The sequence below is a fragment of the Zeus faber genome, assembly GCF_960531495.2.
Source record: "Zeus faber genome assembly, chromosome: 5".
In the NCBI taxonomy this organism is placed as follows: Eukaryota; Metazoa; Chordata; class Actinopteri; order Zeiformes; family Zeidae; genus Zeus; species Zeus faber.
This window is the reverse complement of record NC_137192.1, coordinates 30,271,517-30,287,594: the sequence shown is the minus strand read 5'-3', so window position 1 is coordinate 30,287,594 and position 16,078 is coordinate 30,271,517. Positions and strand designations below refer to the sequence as shown.

The 16,078-nt window shown below is 43.0% G+C and overlaps 1 protein-coding gene across 2 annotated transcripts in view; it reads right to left on the bottom strand.

The window, feature by feature from the left end:
• cpne5b (copine Vb) overlaps positions 1–16,078 on the bottom strand; it is a gene marked incomplete at both ends in the record, with an annotated part of 123,435 nt that overhangs the window by 26,626 nt on the left and 80,731 nt on the right. For both annotated transcript variants that reach the window (XM_080000308.1, XM_080000307.1), the window contains 5 exons: positions 674–727; positions 2,921–2,996; positions 3,601–3,642; positions 9,584–9,688; positions 11,763–11,866. In XM_080000308.1, the coding sequence (XP_079856434.1) occupies positions 674–727; positions 2,921–2,996; positions 3,601–3,642; positions 9,584–9,688; positions 11,763–11,866 (381 nt within the window). The remainder of the gene's footprint in view (positions 1–673; positions 728–2,920; positions 2,997–3,600; positions 3,643–9,583; positions 9,689–11,762; positions 11,867–16,078) is intronic.

Below are 16,078 nucleotides of genomic sequence, written 5' to 3'. Positions count from 1 at the left end.
GGTGGCTGTGTACAGAGATCCTAACAGCCTAATGGACTTGAACACTCAAACATGGACAGTCGAAAATGGAGGATGAAAATGGACGGCGGCCCCTGAATGAGGACATCATGATCAGGAGTGTCGAGTGAAATATCATCCAAAGTTGATGGTGTTCAAAAGCAACAGTTCAATACAAACATATGTGTCCTGTATGTTTTTATAATATTGGAGATGCCTCCAGCCTGGCCAGAGGAGGAAATGTGTAGATTTACATCGGACAAGTGCTGAACTGTGACCTATGTATTGTGACCAGATGGGCTATGTGATCTCCGTACTAGTATATAGGACAAGTCTTCTACTTTAGTCGACAGAGAATACTTCCGGCTTGGTTCTCTCCTCATGGCAGGTCCGGTTTGATGCTGATTTGTGTAATAAAACTATGATTTTAATCAAGTCAGCGTCAGTGGAGACCTCCTTCTTCATCAACACATCAAAATCATCCAGAAACTACAGCACTTAAAACGTCACGGAGGTGCGGGAGAGCGGGGCCCCGGCAGATCCCCGCTTCCAGTGCCATCCTGTGCACCGCATTCCCCACCCTTCTCTGTGCCTTACATCATTTGGAATCTACGGTGGTTTGGCCTGGAATATGCAAATCTGTGGGTTAGGGCGTAGTGTTCCTATCTGTACTTACTGTCCCGGAATTGACATATTTCTTTTTCTTCATTTTCTTTTTGGAATTGATCACCTAGAGGATACAAAAGACAGGAAATCCAAAATGAAAAACAGTCTGGTTCCCTTTCTCGGAACGCATTTGGTAATGATTCTTCCGGGAAATTAACTATTGAAAATAAAAGAACGTAATGATATTTTTTGCTGACATTTAAAAAACAATTCATTATCCCGAAATCATTTCCAACATTTTACCTCTGATAATAATAATATAGGAAACCTGCACAAAAAAATCTAGTTTTAGTGATATGTTAAAACATACACCTAAAACATACACCTATCTTTCACAACAGAACATTATGCACGTACACCGAAATGAACTATTCTTCATTAACTTGTTTATACACCTGCTATTTCCAAAGCTATTATTCATTCTGCATAATTATATTCATTTCAGTTAGGTGTAAAGTTGGTTGTTTGTGTGCGTGGGCAGCACACGCCTGACAACAGATGCGTGTACGGGCTGAGGAGTAAATCCACGCAATTAATGCAGCAAAGCTGGCACGACGCAGGATGGGGAAGGGTCAAAGTGCACGAGCGGAATTGCCTAGTTTGGCATGTTTGCAATATGAGCACCTTGATAAATTCTGGCATATGCTTTGTATCTCTGCTTAATTGCTCTATTTTAATATTTGCTTTTATGCTAAAAGTTATAGAACTGGAAACTGTACTTTAGAAAAGTGCGACATAATTAGTTATTATTATCATTATCATTATAAGAATATTATTAGAAACATTATCAGAAAATATTATTGTTATTGTCATTATAGTTACATTCCTTTGAAAATTATTACTTCAATAATAATAATAATAATAATAATAATAATAATAATAATAATAATTATTATTATTATTATTATTATTATTATTATAATAAAAACATAACAATAATAATAATAATAATAATAATAATAATAATAAAAATATAATAATAATAATAATAATAATGATAATGATAATAACAAGCTCCTCTCAAGCTCCTCTCTGCCCTATGGCTGTGAATTTGAAGCTGAATTTGATGCTTTAACACACTCTGAAGGACAGAAGACAGTGGCTGGAGATTGAACATGAATGTCAGCCACAGCGTCTCTGCGTGGGGAAGATGTTTAAGGTGCAGGGATCACATTTGCTCCATCACATTTAATCTCGCGGCATTCTCTCGGCCGCAGAAAGAAAGCCAAATGTCAATCCGGAGACAAAAGATGTCTCGGCTAATTACAATAGTCCTCTGCGGCCGCGAGGCATGAAAGTGACAGCACGTAATTTAACATGGAAGGATGGCAATTTGTCTGACACTGTGAACAACCTGCTGATGCAAAAACTGAAGGGCCTTTCAGTCACACTGGGCGGTTGTGACTGATCAACTGCAGCGTATAATAAAGTTGACGCTGGAACGACAGGTGTCTGTGGAGTCAGCAGGCACCACGGGTATTGATAAGCGCTGCCCTTTGTAACAACCAAAACTCTGCAACATTGGCTTGTGTTTGGGGAATGGATAAACATTTACGACAGAACATCTGTTTGGCACACTTCCATAGCTCAGAATTTCTGTCGATAAACATCGAAGTTCAACTCTTGAATTTCAATTGCGCGTTTTGTATTGCATTGTATTGCATTGTATTGCATTGTATTGTATTGTATTGCATTGTATTGTATTGCATTGCAGGTGTTGTTCTCGTCAGTGTTTTTTTTTTGTTTTTTTGGAGACAGACAGACATTTAATGTGATATGCTGAAAAAAGTCTATTACGCTGAGGTTAATAGCTCCATGTGTATGTGTAGCAGCCTCCAGGTGATTACAACAGAAAACAAATCCCCTGTTTGGAAAAAGGGAACGTGGACAGTAAAAAACCCCAAAAACAAACGTAATCCATTTCATACATACTAGTACTAGGGAGACGTAAAGAGAAACAAACACCACGGGAGCTCCGCTTTAAAACAATGCGATTTGTAAATGTACAGAATTATTATTGGATGTGGTGGGCACTTTGGCGGCAAAATGGATTTAATAACCAAAAGAATAAATGGGTTTGTAGATGGAAAAACCAACGGAGGCAAAGGTATTAAAAGTAATGGAATGCAGAACGGCGTCAGCGGCAGATGATGGAATAACACTGGCATCTGAAGTGGGAACTAGAGAGCCGCTGCCGGGAATTTGTCTCCTTTGTCTCGCGTCTATTCCCAAACTTTAAAGAAAAAGCATTGTTCACCTCATAGACGTTGAACTGGCTCTGCCCTCGAGCGAGCTCTCGATAGCTGGTCGTAAACTCGCCGATGAAGTCATGACTAGGAGAGAGATTGGAGGAAAATTAGCAACAGGGGGTTACATGTCAATATTGATAATCATCAAATAATATTTTGTACAAAAGCTGACCCGTTGATCCAAATAGAGAATTCTGATTATTTTCCCTTGGTAAATGTCACAAAATATAAAAAGTGGAAATCCATACAATCCTCTGCGTTCCCAGAATTCCATAAAAAACACGATGTACATGCGTATTGACTGTTTACTGACTAAGCTACGCCGCCTTATCAAATTCACCACGCCTGCCTTTCACTTCTTACACGTGACCGATCTTTGCATTCCGGAATATGGCGGACCCCGTCACCGACAATGGAAGCAGCATACAGTATAGAGGAGCAGATGCATGACGCAAATACATTGAATGTTTCTTATAAAGTGCCAGCTAAACCAAGTGGCACATGCCGGATCTTTTTAAAACAATATAATCTTACGGATTACCAGTTTCATAACAAATTCATGGAATTTCACATCCCACTGAAATGTGACAACAAGGTGTTTTTCCTCTTAAAAACTCTGATCTGATCACCGACAAACGACCACATTGTTTTTCTTTGCAGCTTTTAAACAACAGAAAAAGTCACATACCTGCCATCTCTGTCCCAGTCGTACACCTCCACCTTGATCGTTCTGAAGAAGAAAGAGCACACACACACACACGCACGCACGCACGCACGCACGCACGCACGCACGCACACACACACACACACACAAACAGATAGCGAGTCAGAGGTGATTGTACACTAACCAGCGTAGCAATGAGAAAACATAACACACATCCCCACTAAGCTCATTTGCCTCGCTGCCGCATTTCAACGTAACAAGAAACCTTGACAATAACAATGGCTGCTGAACAAAATCCCTCATTTCAAGCCTTGGTGCTTTTCCTTTATGAATATAAAACACAAAATAGGATGATTGGAAAAAAGAAAAAAAAAAAAGAAGGACCGAAAGAAACAGCAACAACATCATTTTTAATTTGTTGAATATTTTTGAGATATTTACTAATATATTTTGGTATTTAAGTAGTTAAATGAATATGCCGTAGGTCATCATTTCTATGTATCTACTCATGAAATAAACACACATGCTCGGCCGAGGGCTTGTGAGGTTTTTGCGGTCGGTTCTTTGGATTTTATTTTGGGAGAAGAACATCCAACTTGTATCAAACGAACCGCCTGCAAAAACTGGGACTCCAAAAGTGCAACACATGCAGACTCTCCAAGGCTCAAAAGAGCATCAGAAAAAGAGATGCGTTGACTACAGGGCTGACACAACACGGCAGCAACAATCTCCCCGCAGAGCGAGGCAGGGGAGGGGGAAAAAAACAACTTTTCTTGACACTTTCATTCCTGAATTTCATTTGATCTCATCCCCCGAGTTTCCGTACTCTTCCCGCTCGCTCTAAAGCAGCCTCGGCATCAACCCCGATCCAACCGAAAAATATACGTGAGAGGCACATCAGAGATGCTCCGCTGTCACTGAGGGATCCAGAGCCTGGAATTTGCCGGGCCACCTGGTCCCCGTCACTTCAGCCCTGACAGTTTGTTCCTTTGAGAGAAAGACTCTTTACGCCGGCGAGAAAATGTGATAGTCACCCAGGTGGCGGAGGGATGATGTTTCACTTTCAGCGTGGGAAAAGGGGGAAAGAATACGGGAGATGGAGAGAAACGGTAAGAGGTGATGAAAGGAAAAGACGGGGGGCTCTAGTAGATCAAACTGCCCCTGGACCAGATTCCTCCAGCTAAAAGTCTGAAGTGAGTTTCATTGGAGTGCAACTTCAAATATATACTGTATACAGTAGATACTGTATATATATACTGTATATACTTCACCTGTCAGTGGTTTTAATGTTGTGGCTGATCGGTGTGTATATCCACCGATCAGCCACAACATTTAAACCAGTGACAGGTGAAGTGAATAACATTGATCATCTGGTTCCAGTGGCACCTGTCAAGAGGTGGGATATATCAGGCAGCAAGTCAACAGTCAGTTCTTGATGTTGATGTGTTGAAGCAGCGTAAGGATCTGAGCCACTTTGACAAGGGCCACATTATGATGCTGGACGACTGGGTCAGAGCATTTCCAAAACAACAGGTTTGTGGGGTGTTCCTGGTATGCAGTGGTTACTACCTACTACAAGTGCTCCAAGGAAGGACGACAGGTGAACCGATGACAGGGTCATGGGCGCCCAAGGCTCATTGATGCACGTGGGGAGTGAAGTCTAGCTCGTCTGGTTCGACCCCACACAAGAGCTACTGTAACACTAATTGGTGAAAAAGTGAATGCTGCTATGATAGAAAGGTGTCACAACACACAGTGCATCACAGCTTGATGTGTATGGAGCTGTGTAGCCAAAGAGCGACTCAGAGTGTCCATGCTGACCCCTGTCCACCACCGAAAGCTCCTACAATGGACACGTGAGTCAGAACTGGACCATGGAGCAATGGAAGAAGGTGGCCTGGTCTGATGAATCACGTTCTCTTCTACTATTATGCGGTGCGTGTGTGTGTGCGTGTGCGTGTGCGTAACTGGGGAAGAGATGTCACCAGAATGCACTATGGGAAGAAGACAAGCCGGTGGAGGCAGTGTGATGCTCTGTGGAATGTTCTACTGGGAGTCCTGGCATTCATGTGGATGTTACTTTGAAAGGTACCTACCTAAACATTGTTGCAGACCAAGTACACCCATTCATGGTAGTGGTATTCCCTGATGGCAGTGGCCCTTTTTAAGCAGGATAATTGGCCCTGCCACACTGTAAAAATAGTTCAGGAATGGTGTGAGGAACATGACAAATAGTTCAAGGTGTTGACTTGGCCTCCAAATTCCCCAGATCCTCGATCAAGCGTCTGTGGGATGTGCTGGAACAACAAGCCTGATCCACGGGGGCCCCACCTCACAAATATAAATATATATATTCTGGACACTCTCACCATGTCAATTTCAATTTCAACTCATTGTTTTTCCCAATTAGAGAGAGATAAAAGACTTCATAAGAGGCTAGATCATAGCCAGCGTCTCGACACAAGGAGAGGATATAAGCAAAATTCAACGATGATGATCTGATCATCTGACGAATGCACTTGTATGAACTTTGACACGGCATCAAAAGCGCTCGGGGCCTGAGATCCTTCCTCGATCCATTGGATTCTCAAAAACAATATGCAGCTCCAAAACTCATTTCCAACAGATATTTTCCCCTCCAACTATTCTTAGACGCCTTAAATTAACGTGAGTCACCCCCCGCCCCCCTCAGCCAGTAATGCAGGCGCGTCTCTATTATAATTCAAAAAGAAGACATTTGACACATCACAATTCCTCAGTCCCAATTAACTTGATCTGCCTATGATCTTGTGCCAGGGATAGAAATAGAGCAACGTGAGTCACCCGGCGGAGCACATTAATTAGAGATGGAATTGTGAGATGTTTATAACAAAGCACTGACATAAAACCAGATTTATACAAGAAAACACCACCTACATAAGAAGGAATAGGCCAGGGATGAAAAATAAAAAATGGAAACAAGAAATTCACTGTACAATCTTCAAGAGAATCCCATACGTTTTGAAATTTTACATTTTTTTCTTTACTAAAGAAGACATGAAGGCAGTGTTCATTTCCCTGCGCGTTCATTGTTCCAACAGGAAAATAGTTGGCTCCTGGCATTGGTAAAAAGGAAGCACCTTGTGAACCAGTGGTTCTCAAAGGTATTTTACTAGTGCACCCCCCCAGAGATCCTTTTCAGCTGAGTGCCTCCTTCACTGGCATTGGGAGAAAAAAAAGAAAATTAACAAAAATGATGTATTGTATGTGCGTCCTATGTGGGTTTTTTTTGTTTTTTTTTACACATTATATACAACCAATATTATTTTAACACAATTTTTTCAGTTCCCCCTGCAGTACCCCCATGTGAGAAACACTGCCCGAGACGGTGAATTGGTAGTGGCGGCAGACAGTTGCATGGTGTTTACAACCAGGTCTTCTTGTGCTCCTGGTGTCGTTATCTGCACAATAAACGTGGCGCTCCTGTCCGCCTCCCGCTCCTCATTCTGCACTAAGCCACAGCCATCAAATGCAGGAAGTAAAATGTCCCCCCGCACTAAAATCCACGTTACGACGCATCCCTTTGCATGTTGCAACATGGACGTGGACAACACTACTGGTGCACAATTTAGGAAAAGAAAGGCTAGGGTTTCTATTTGCTATTCTCAGTCATTTATTATTATTATTATTGCCTATTGTTTTTCTCTATCTGTCTATCTGTCTATCTATCTATCTGTCTATCTATCTATCTATCTATCTGTCTGTCTCTCTGTCTGTCTGTCTATTATGTAAATGTGATTTGTCATTAACTGCATGGATTTGAAAGCAGCAAAGACAGTTTAGTAATGCTTCTTAGCGATGCATGAGACGTCGTCCTAATTCAACAACAGTGATCGATCTGGATTTGTGAATTTCAAAGCGTTCGAGCTCGCTACATGTAGGGAACGTTGATGGTAATTAGTCATAAAAACTCAACCAGAAATAAAACCCCCGACGATGAATGGTGTGTTTAAGAGACGCAAGAAATCAGCTAACCGAACAATGTCAATTAGGCATGTACAAGACTAAGCTGAGCTGTCATATAGACGTGTTAGGTAATCTAATGTATTTACCTATCCTCCCTGGTGACACCTGCACCAGAACAAAAAAGCCTAATTCCAAGTCACCCGGCATCAATCTTCCATCATCCTCCATTCATCCCTCTAAGCCTTTTCCTTACAGGGAAGATTGTACTAAGCAGGGGCACTGTTTGTCTGCAAATCCCTCTTTTACATTTCCACACGGTGGAAGCGCAGCGGTTACTGCGACCGATGGCGATGTGTGCCGCGGACTGAAAATGAAGTTCGACGTTCCTTTGAAAGAGTTGAGGAAATAAAATAAAAGCGTCTCCGGCCTTTTCAACTCGTCGATGGCTCCCGCGCCTTTTCTCTCAAAACGTTGAAAAACCAGCACAACACACAGGCGGGCTTCTCAAATGAGTTCTCAAAGCAGAAAGGGAAGAAAACAAAGTAAACCCAAAAGCAACCCCAAAGACCCAAACACATGGGCGCAGATGCAGACGCCCACGCCAGGAAGTACACAACCCTCTTAGTAGCGCTGTCGTGGTGATATCTCCTGACAAGCGATGTTCCTAGGCTGTATGTCACCTCTTTGCCTGTCAGCTTTTATCATCCTCACAAACACGTTGTGTGTGTACACGCATGCATGTGTCTTACCGCGTGTTTGTGCACTTAATGGCGCGGGGGATGAGGGTATTGGGGGAAGTGCCACTGATGCACAGCTCTGTCCCCCTGCGTTTGATTGGCTGTGACAGGGTAGTGACCCTTCTCCGGCTGACTAACGCGTGATTGGCCGGTTGACACCGTTTCACCCTATATTCCCACTTAGCCCCGTCCCTGCAGAGGCCATAGCATTACTACCTCCTTGTTTAAAAAAGTGTATTTTTCCATACTGAATTTTTAGTATATAAAGTGTGTTAAAAGTATAGCTACACTAAAAAGGTATATGTATAATAGTATATTTCTGTCAGTTTTGACTTTGAGACCATACTTGAATTTATACACTTGTATTTTTTCTGCATTTCATATTTATTTACATACTTATATAATATTTACACTGAAACATTAACCTAACTTAAGTTGTACTTAAGTATACCTGTCATCAGCTGTTTTTCCACCCAGTGACATTCTGATGAGCCACAATGTATGGATTACATCAATCACAATCAATACAATCAGTACAATACAATCAATGGATGGACTTAAGGCTAATCCATAAAGGTGCAGTTCGCTATTTAGAGCTGAACTAAGCCCAATTCTAGGAAATTACGATTTATGGAAACCAACTCAGACTTTGACTCCCTCGCACTCTCTTGGCACAAATGGCTTTGCGTTTATCTACGATGGCCTCAACAAGACAAAACAAAAAGCACAATGAGAGTGAGGACGAATAAATTGGGAAACACTTGTCCGAGCAATTTCATGTCCACCGAGGAGGTGCAATACCACACAAAACTGTTCAAAATTGTTCATTGTTCACTTGTTGGCATCTTTACTTTTTTGATATTATATGCAAGGTATGTCTTCTCTTGCCAGTTAGTTCTGACGGACCGTCAAAGAGTAAACAGTGAGCCCAAACACACAGATTGTAGATTGTGGAGAAGATTCTCTATAATTGACGGTATTTTGCAATTTTTCACTTTACAGGGAGTCTAATCCGATTCCATGAGCAGAAATAACGCTTAATGCAGCGTTAAGTATTCAGTGAGTGTGAGATTATCCTGCAAGTGTGTGCATGCACATAATACAGTACATGCACCACAATTTCCCCCACGGGATTAAAAACATCTTATCTCACATAAAATGTGTGTGTTTGAGATGTGTGTGTGTTTGTATGCGTGTGATGAAGGAGGTGCAGTCGGAGTCCAGGGTGGAGCAGAAGTGACAGCATGGAGGTGGGGGCGGTGACAGAGCGGAGCAGACAGGGTGGCCGGCGGGGGAGGAAAGGATGGGAGGAGGTTAAAACGTACCTGTCGTAGTCCCCGTTGCAGAGGGCTCGCACCGGAATGGTGAAGGACTGCCAGACCGGATTTAATGTGTTTTTCACAACCTCTGTTTTATGGCAGATAGTAAACCTGGGAGCAAGAGGTGGTGGGGGAGGAAATCCAGAGCATACGAGGGAGAGCAGGGAGAGGAAAGAGGGCAAAAAATGTATTATTAATTGTTTATTATGCTAAAGGAATACAGATAGGAGAGGTCAAATATGTGGGGTCAAAAATGAGAGGTGTGTATTGAGAAGACAGACGGGAGGTGAAAGAGTAATTCAAAGGAAGACAATCAAAACGTGGTGAGGGATAAACCAGCTTGGACTTCCTCCAGGCCATGTTCTTGTTTAAAGGCCACCGAGCGTGGTTAAACAATTCCCTTTGACTCTCAAATCCCTCTCCTCGACCGCAGATCCAACGAAGATTTACATATTGTTTGCCGTGATACCTGGAACTTTTGCCAGAGTCGCGCCTTACAGAACCCAATTGCCAAAACACCTCAAGTAGCGTATCGCCGACAGCGGTAATGAGACTGTGGTGTGGGGATGGTGTGGTTTGAGCAGCCACACCTGACCTGGGTCTAGGTAATTGGGGACCCAGGATCAGGGTGGCTGTATACCTGTTGGTCGTTGGTTGGTCTAACGAGCAACAGGTAAAACCCCCATCCCCACACACACTCAGCAGAGGAGCGGTGTCGTGACCCGTGTCCATCTGCTCCGGGGCTTGTTCTATCAAGCCCCCTCTCCAAAAAGAACTTGTGTGTTTTTTACAACCCCGTCTTCTGTGTCTCTGTGCCGGAGGTCCCTGAACACGCCACTTGGGGGGCGCATTGTAGGTGAAACTGCCACAGAGACATATCCGGACTTTAAATTCAAACCCGTGAAGTTACAGCATCCATGCTGAGCGCCTCCAGCAGTTTAAAACCCTGTGAGCCTTTTAGCCACGGCACACTCTAATTTGTTCTATTCCCGGACATTTGCAGCAGATGCTTTTAGCGTGTCTGTCAGAGCACATTTCCCACACTGGTATAAAAAAAACAAAAAAAAAACAACAACAAAAAACCTTCAGGATGAAACTGTAAAAAAACAAGATAATGAATTACCTGCTAAAACATCTTGGGGTTGAGAACCTTAATGCAACAGATGCAACGCCATCGGAAGAGTGAAGAGCTCTCAGGGTGAGCAGGAGGGAATTCAGAGGAACTCTGTGGGTATGTTTCTTAGACTAACTGGTTCTCTGTCTTCCCTCTGCCCTCTCAGGATCATTTATTTATATACAGTATAAGACAAAGTCAAGTTTGTTTTTTCATTATCTCACTAATGCGCTTCTTAGCTACTGTGTGCAGGTCCTTTGACAGGGATATTCTCTGACAGGGAGCAACTACAGCCCGGTTGGTTTTACTTTTCTTACAATACTCATTTTTATTTTCTCTCCTTGACTTCAATGCATCCCCATGCTCACATTACCAGCTCCTGTTTTTGTAGAACAACACCGAGTCTTGCACATTTATACTTGTAGCAAAAAACCTGTCAACTTAAGATTCCTGCACGCATCAATATTTCTCAGACCTTTGAGAACGGGTGCTCTCTATTTTTGTAGTTTTGATCGTTTTTAGAAATATACTTAGTTATAATAACAGTATTTAAAGTGAATACATTTCTTCCAATGCTGCATTCCTTTGGAATCAGAAGTCGGTAATTCCAAGTCGAGCTACAGTAAATGTTTTCCGTCGCCTCCGTTCAGAAAATATGGACGCCCACTGTTTGTTTGGCAGCTTGTGAATTGCACACACATTTGCATCTGCTAAGACTGAAGATTAGTTTAGATCAAAGTTAGACAAAGTCATTGGTCATTAGTCAAATTAAAACCTATACGAAGGTAACTCTGTTCAACATTAACGGCTGTTCTATTCCAAGTAGGAGGTCGGATTTTTTTCCAGAGTTTCGACTTCAATGGAACACAGTGTCAGACCCCTAACTTTTCAGCCAACAGTATTCCTGGAGCAGTGGAATGCTTGAACAAACATAAAACACAGCTTTTAACCTACGAGGCTGAGGACACAACCTGTCCCAGTGGAAACAGCGGTCCATTTGCGAGGCCGCCCTGCGGCTGCCCTCTGAGCGTTTTTAGGTGAAGACAGAGCCTCTAGAAACCAAACACTTACGTTCCGTCCTCGTTGCTTCGGTAGAAGACCATGAAAGGGTCCGACTTCCCGAAGAAGTCCTTCTTGTCCAGCTTGTTGGCGCAAAACTGCATAGTGGAGCTGTCCTGTGGGGAGAAACGGGGGGGCAGGACAGATTGGTGGCGGTGGGGGGAAACGTAAGGATTTTATAATAAAAGTTAAGGACGTTATTGTTTATGTCATCTTTCATCTACACTGTGGATCCTCTTTTTCTCTCTGAGGTTTACAGTGGGACAACAGATGGAGGCAGCTATTGGGGAATCAAAGGAAAGCAATTCATATTGCATCATTTGGAATATCAAACTTAAACTAATGAAGTGTCACTTCCCACGCCCTGATGAGACTGTTTGTGTTTTTATTTCTGTATGCATATGAAATACCCTTGTTTTTTTAAGAGAGGAATATGGTGTCTCATTATGGGAAAGTGGTATGTGGCAGGAATACTAACAGCCACAGCAACACAATACATCCATGCACAAGCATTTCTGTAGTAGAGGTGATTGTGCTACAGAATCACAAACTACTATCATCACTGCAACATATTGGGTGAAAAAATAGATAAGATAAACACATTGAAGGGGTTCCCCTGCTCAAGTTGCCATATTTTTCGTATTTGAGTCTTCCGGAAGGGATGTACTGATGAGAAGTGAGCTGCAGTTTGACAAAGTTCCACCAGCGGCTGTTATTTGTTTTTTGTTGTGCGACTATTAGTGCAATTACGGTACTATCTATATCACATAATGGATTTGATGATTGTTAACATCGATTACAATTAGGGTCCACCCAACCCCCCCTTGTGTGTGTGAGTGAGTTTGTAAATGTGCATGATGGGAGTCCCGTTTGTTGCATTGCCCAACTTTTGCGAGCCATATTCCCCGACTGGTGATTTCTCAAACAGTAATGCCAGCTGGCTATGTCTAATTGCGGCGTGAATAACAGTCTTCACGTTAATGTCTTTCGATACCCGACACAGCATCTAGACAGCACCTGACACTTCTTCAACGAAATGGCACCAGAGATTAAAAACCAAAACCCCAACGCGCAGCATCTGCTCGAGAATTTTGAAGAATGTGTGCGTCCGCGTGTACTTTTGATGGACGAAACCTTCCGTTCTCTTATCCACTCTCGTGCCTGCGCTTAAATGAAAATGATGGTACTATGATCTCACAGTCGAGTTAAGGGGGCATCCAATTAGTAGACCGGGTGCACATGTAATTCATATATTTTGAGGAGCAAGGGATAAGGAAAACTGACGGCTTGCAGATTGCGAGATGATGGAGCTTTAGCTTCTCAGAGCACGATAATTGATTAATTTCCACCGGCACATGATCATTTAAGTGACGTTCAAAACTGTATTAGGCCATTATCATTTGTCCTGTATTGGCACCTCGTGTGCTTGTTTGAAATTGCTTGCAGTTTCATTTATCCAGAAATTAGTTGAAACATCCCTTAATACTCGGCCGTCCCCCTCGTCGACTCTAAATGGCAGGAGAATGACTAAGAGAGCTTTCTCCAGATTTGTGATGTGCTATTAAAACAGTCAGGCAGTGATTAACTGATGACACAAAGCCTAGCATGATTTTTAAAGAATAAAAAGCGCGACCTGGCACTATTCTGGGCTCAAACCCGATCCCTGAGCGTCTATAAAGCACCGTTATATACAACTGCGATAGCTCCAAGACAAACACCAGATGCCGGTAGATCAATGCCTTTTTTTTAACGAATTTAACTCTTTCTCTTTCTCTCTGGCACCGGTGCGTTGTCCCTCCGTTTTCAAACAAAGCCCCGCATTGCACAGTTCTCTGCCAATTTGTTAATCATACAGTCCCACACACTAACTAAATCCCAAATGGAAACCGGCCATTAGTCGCCCGCAGAACCTAGCTGTTTACTATCACCAGCCTCCCGAGCAGCGGCCGACTTATCTCCGGGAGAGGTGCCGCTGCTAATCGCTTAAAACACGGTGGGTTCATTATGCGAGGGGATGTGGTGCCAAAGAGTGGATTGTTGCTGCTGTCGAAGCCCGAGGCCTTAAACTGGACAGCCCTGGCACTGCTAATGGCGGCGTAATGGCTTTTTAATGTTGCAGCGAAAGGCAACGCGGGTCTGGACGTGTGCCCAATCATGGCGGCTTGAAGTGAAGAGACAGACAAAGAAAGGAAATATGCAAAAGAACACCACATAAATAAAATAATAAAAAAATATATATCATATGTTATATATAATATAATAAGGTATAATCATATAATATCATATCATATCATATCTTGTAATAAAAAAAAAAAAGTAAATAAATAGATATTATTATGATTATTATGATTATTATGATTATGGTTATTGTTATTATTATTATTATTATTATTATTATTATTATATATCTCTGCTGATTGGGAGTCAGTGGAGCAATGAATTTGTAGAGACAATACATAAATATAATATTCGATGTGTGTTGAATATGTATGTATGCACATATCCTCCTTGCGGTGTCATTATCACACACAGCCAGACACTGTGCACCACGCTTATTCTCACCACCCCCACCCCGAAGCAGCCTTGAGCACATCTACTTCACTCCAGTGGAAGACTTTATCAGCACTTCTATATTATCAAACTCACATGCACACGCACGCAGGCACGCAGGCACGCACACACACACACACACACACATAAAGGCTTGTCTTTTCAGCATGGCAAGACAGTACTCCTCTATGACTTTTATGAATTTGTTGCATATTGCTTCAATCACTGTTTTTCTCTTTATCAACCTCTTCCTTCAATCACATTGAGGAATCACAGTTGGAGAACTGTTGCCGGCCAAATAAAGATTGAAATTTATGCAAAAGAACTGGGTTAGTGACATTATTTAAAGATCTAAAGGCTGTGACTCTGAATACAGAATTCCAACTGGGGAGGAGACACTGGGCGTCAAGCGTCACCGTTAAACGCAACAAGTAAGAGGAATTTTTAAGACACAAGACTCCAAAAGACTCTTGCTTCACCGTGCTCGTGTTCAACCAACGATCACGACCGTACGGCCGGCTCGCCTGTTTGAAACCAACCAACATTTTGGAAATCAAAACTGATTTCTGAGTGTTTCTGCACGAAAAACAAAATGGACGACAGAGTCCACCATTCAAGCGTGCTTGTCCGAGCTGTCGTGCACAGTGTGGAAGCGAAGCGGGAATAATGGAAGAGCCAGTGATCGCACCGATACACAGACCGGGAGCCGCCTTCAGAACCAGCAGTGTACTGTACAGTATGTGAGCAATGTAGTGCATCATTTGTGGTTTTTTTCTTTTTCAACAAATTCCCCAAATGAAGTGAGTAGGGTGAATAATCACCCAGTCAAATCCTTTCTACTGCTGGAGATCCTGCCGAGGAGGGCTTTTAAAACCGGAGGAGAAAGGGGTTTGATTATGCAATGTCTTGTAGGTAGAGCGACTGATTGACCCGATCGGACTAACTTAAGTGCACCGACCTGTGCGCCGCCGAGTGAGATGCCAAAAATTGGCAGGTCACTGCCTCGGGGCTCCCTCCACAGGAACCCGAACCACCGACGCCCGGCTGCCGGCTGCATCCCATGCAACAGAACGTTCAGAGCCGTATTGAAGATCGCATGCGGGTGATCACGGCCGCCTCCCCGGCTTCAGCTCTAGATGAAATCTTCAAAGACTAGGCTCGGCTTCACTTGAGAGAAGCATTTTTAGGAGGCAGAGGGAAGAGGAATATGAGGATATTTGTTCCAAGCACAGTGCAACGATGCTGAGCTAAGAGTGTCGTGACCGTCACTGAGCCATTGACCCGAGCACCGAACAAACGACTGGCAGCGACTGTATGGATGTTGTATCTGGATCCGAAACAGACGACGCACTATGGGACAGGCTCTCTGAGCAGAGGAATAAATACTCACCTGTCAATATCAATGGCAAGGTGGTGTTAGTTTGAATACACTTCCACACGGAGAAAAATACAATTGTTTCTGTGCTTTTATTCACACGGTGACCAAACGTTTGTCCGGGACTGTTATATTTGTTTTCAGCGCTTCCATATGTTATATACTGTGTACACGCAAGCAGAAAAGAGCGTGCACGAAGATCCCACTGGAGAAAGTGGGCGTGGTCATCAACACGCCCACTGTGAATTGTGTGCTGTAGGCACACTTAGGTGTGTGTGTGTGTGTGTGTGTGTGTGTGTGTGTGTGTGTGTGTGTGTGTGTGTGTGTGTGTGTGTGTGTGGTGAATGTAGGCCCGGCGCCTCTCCATTACCTTATTGAACGAAAGGCAAAAATAACACTACCC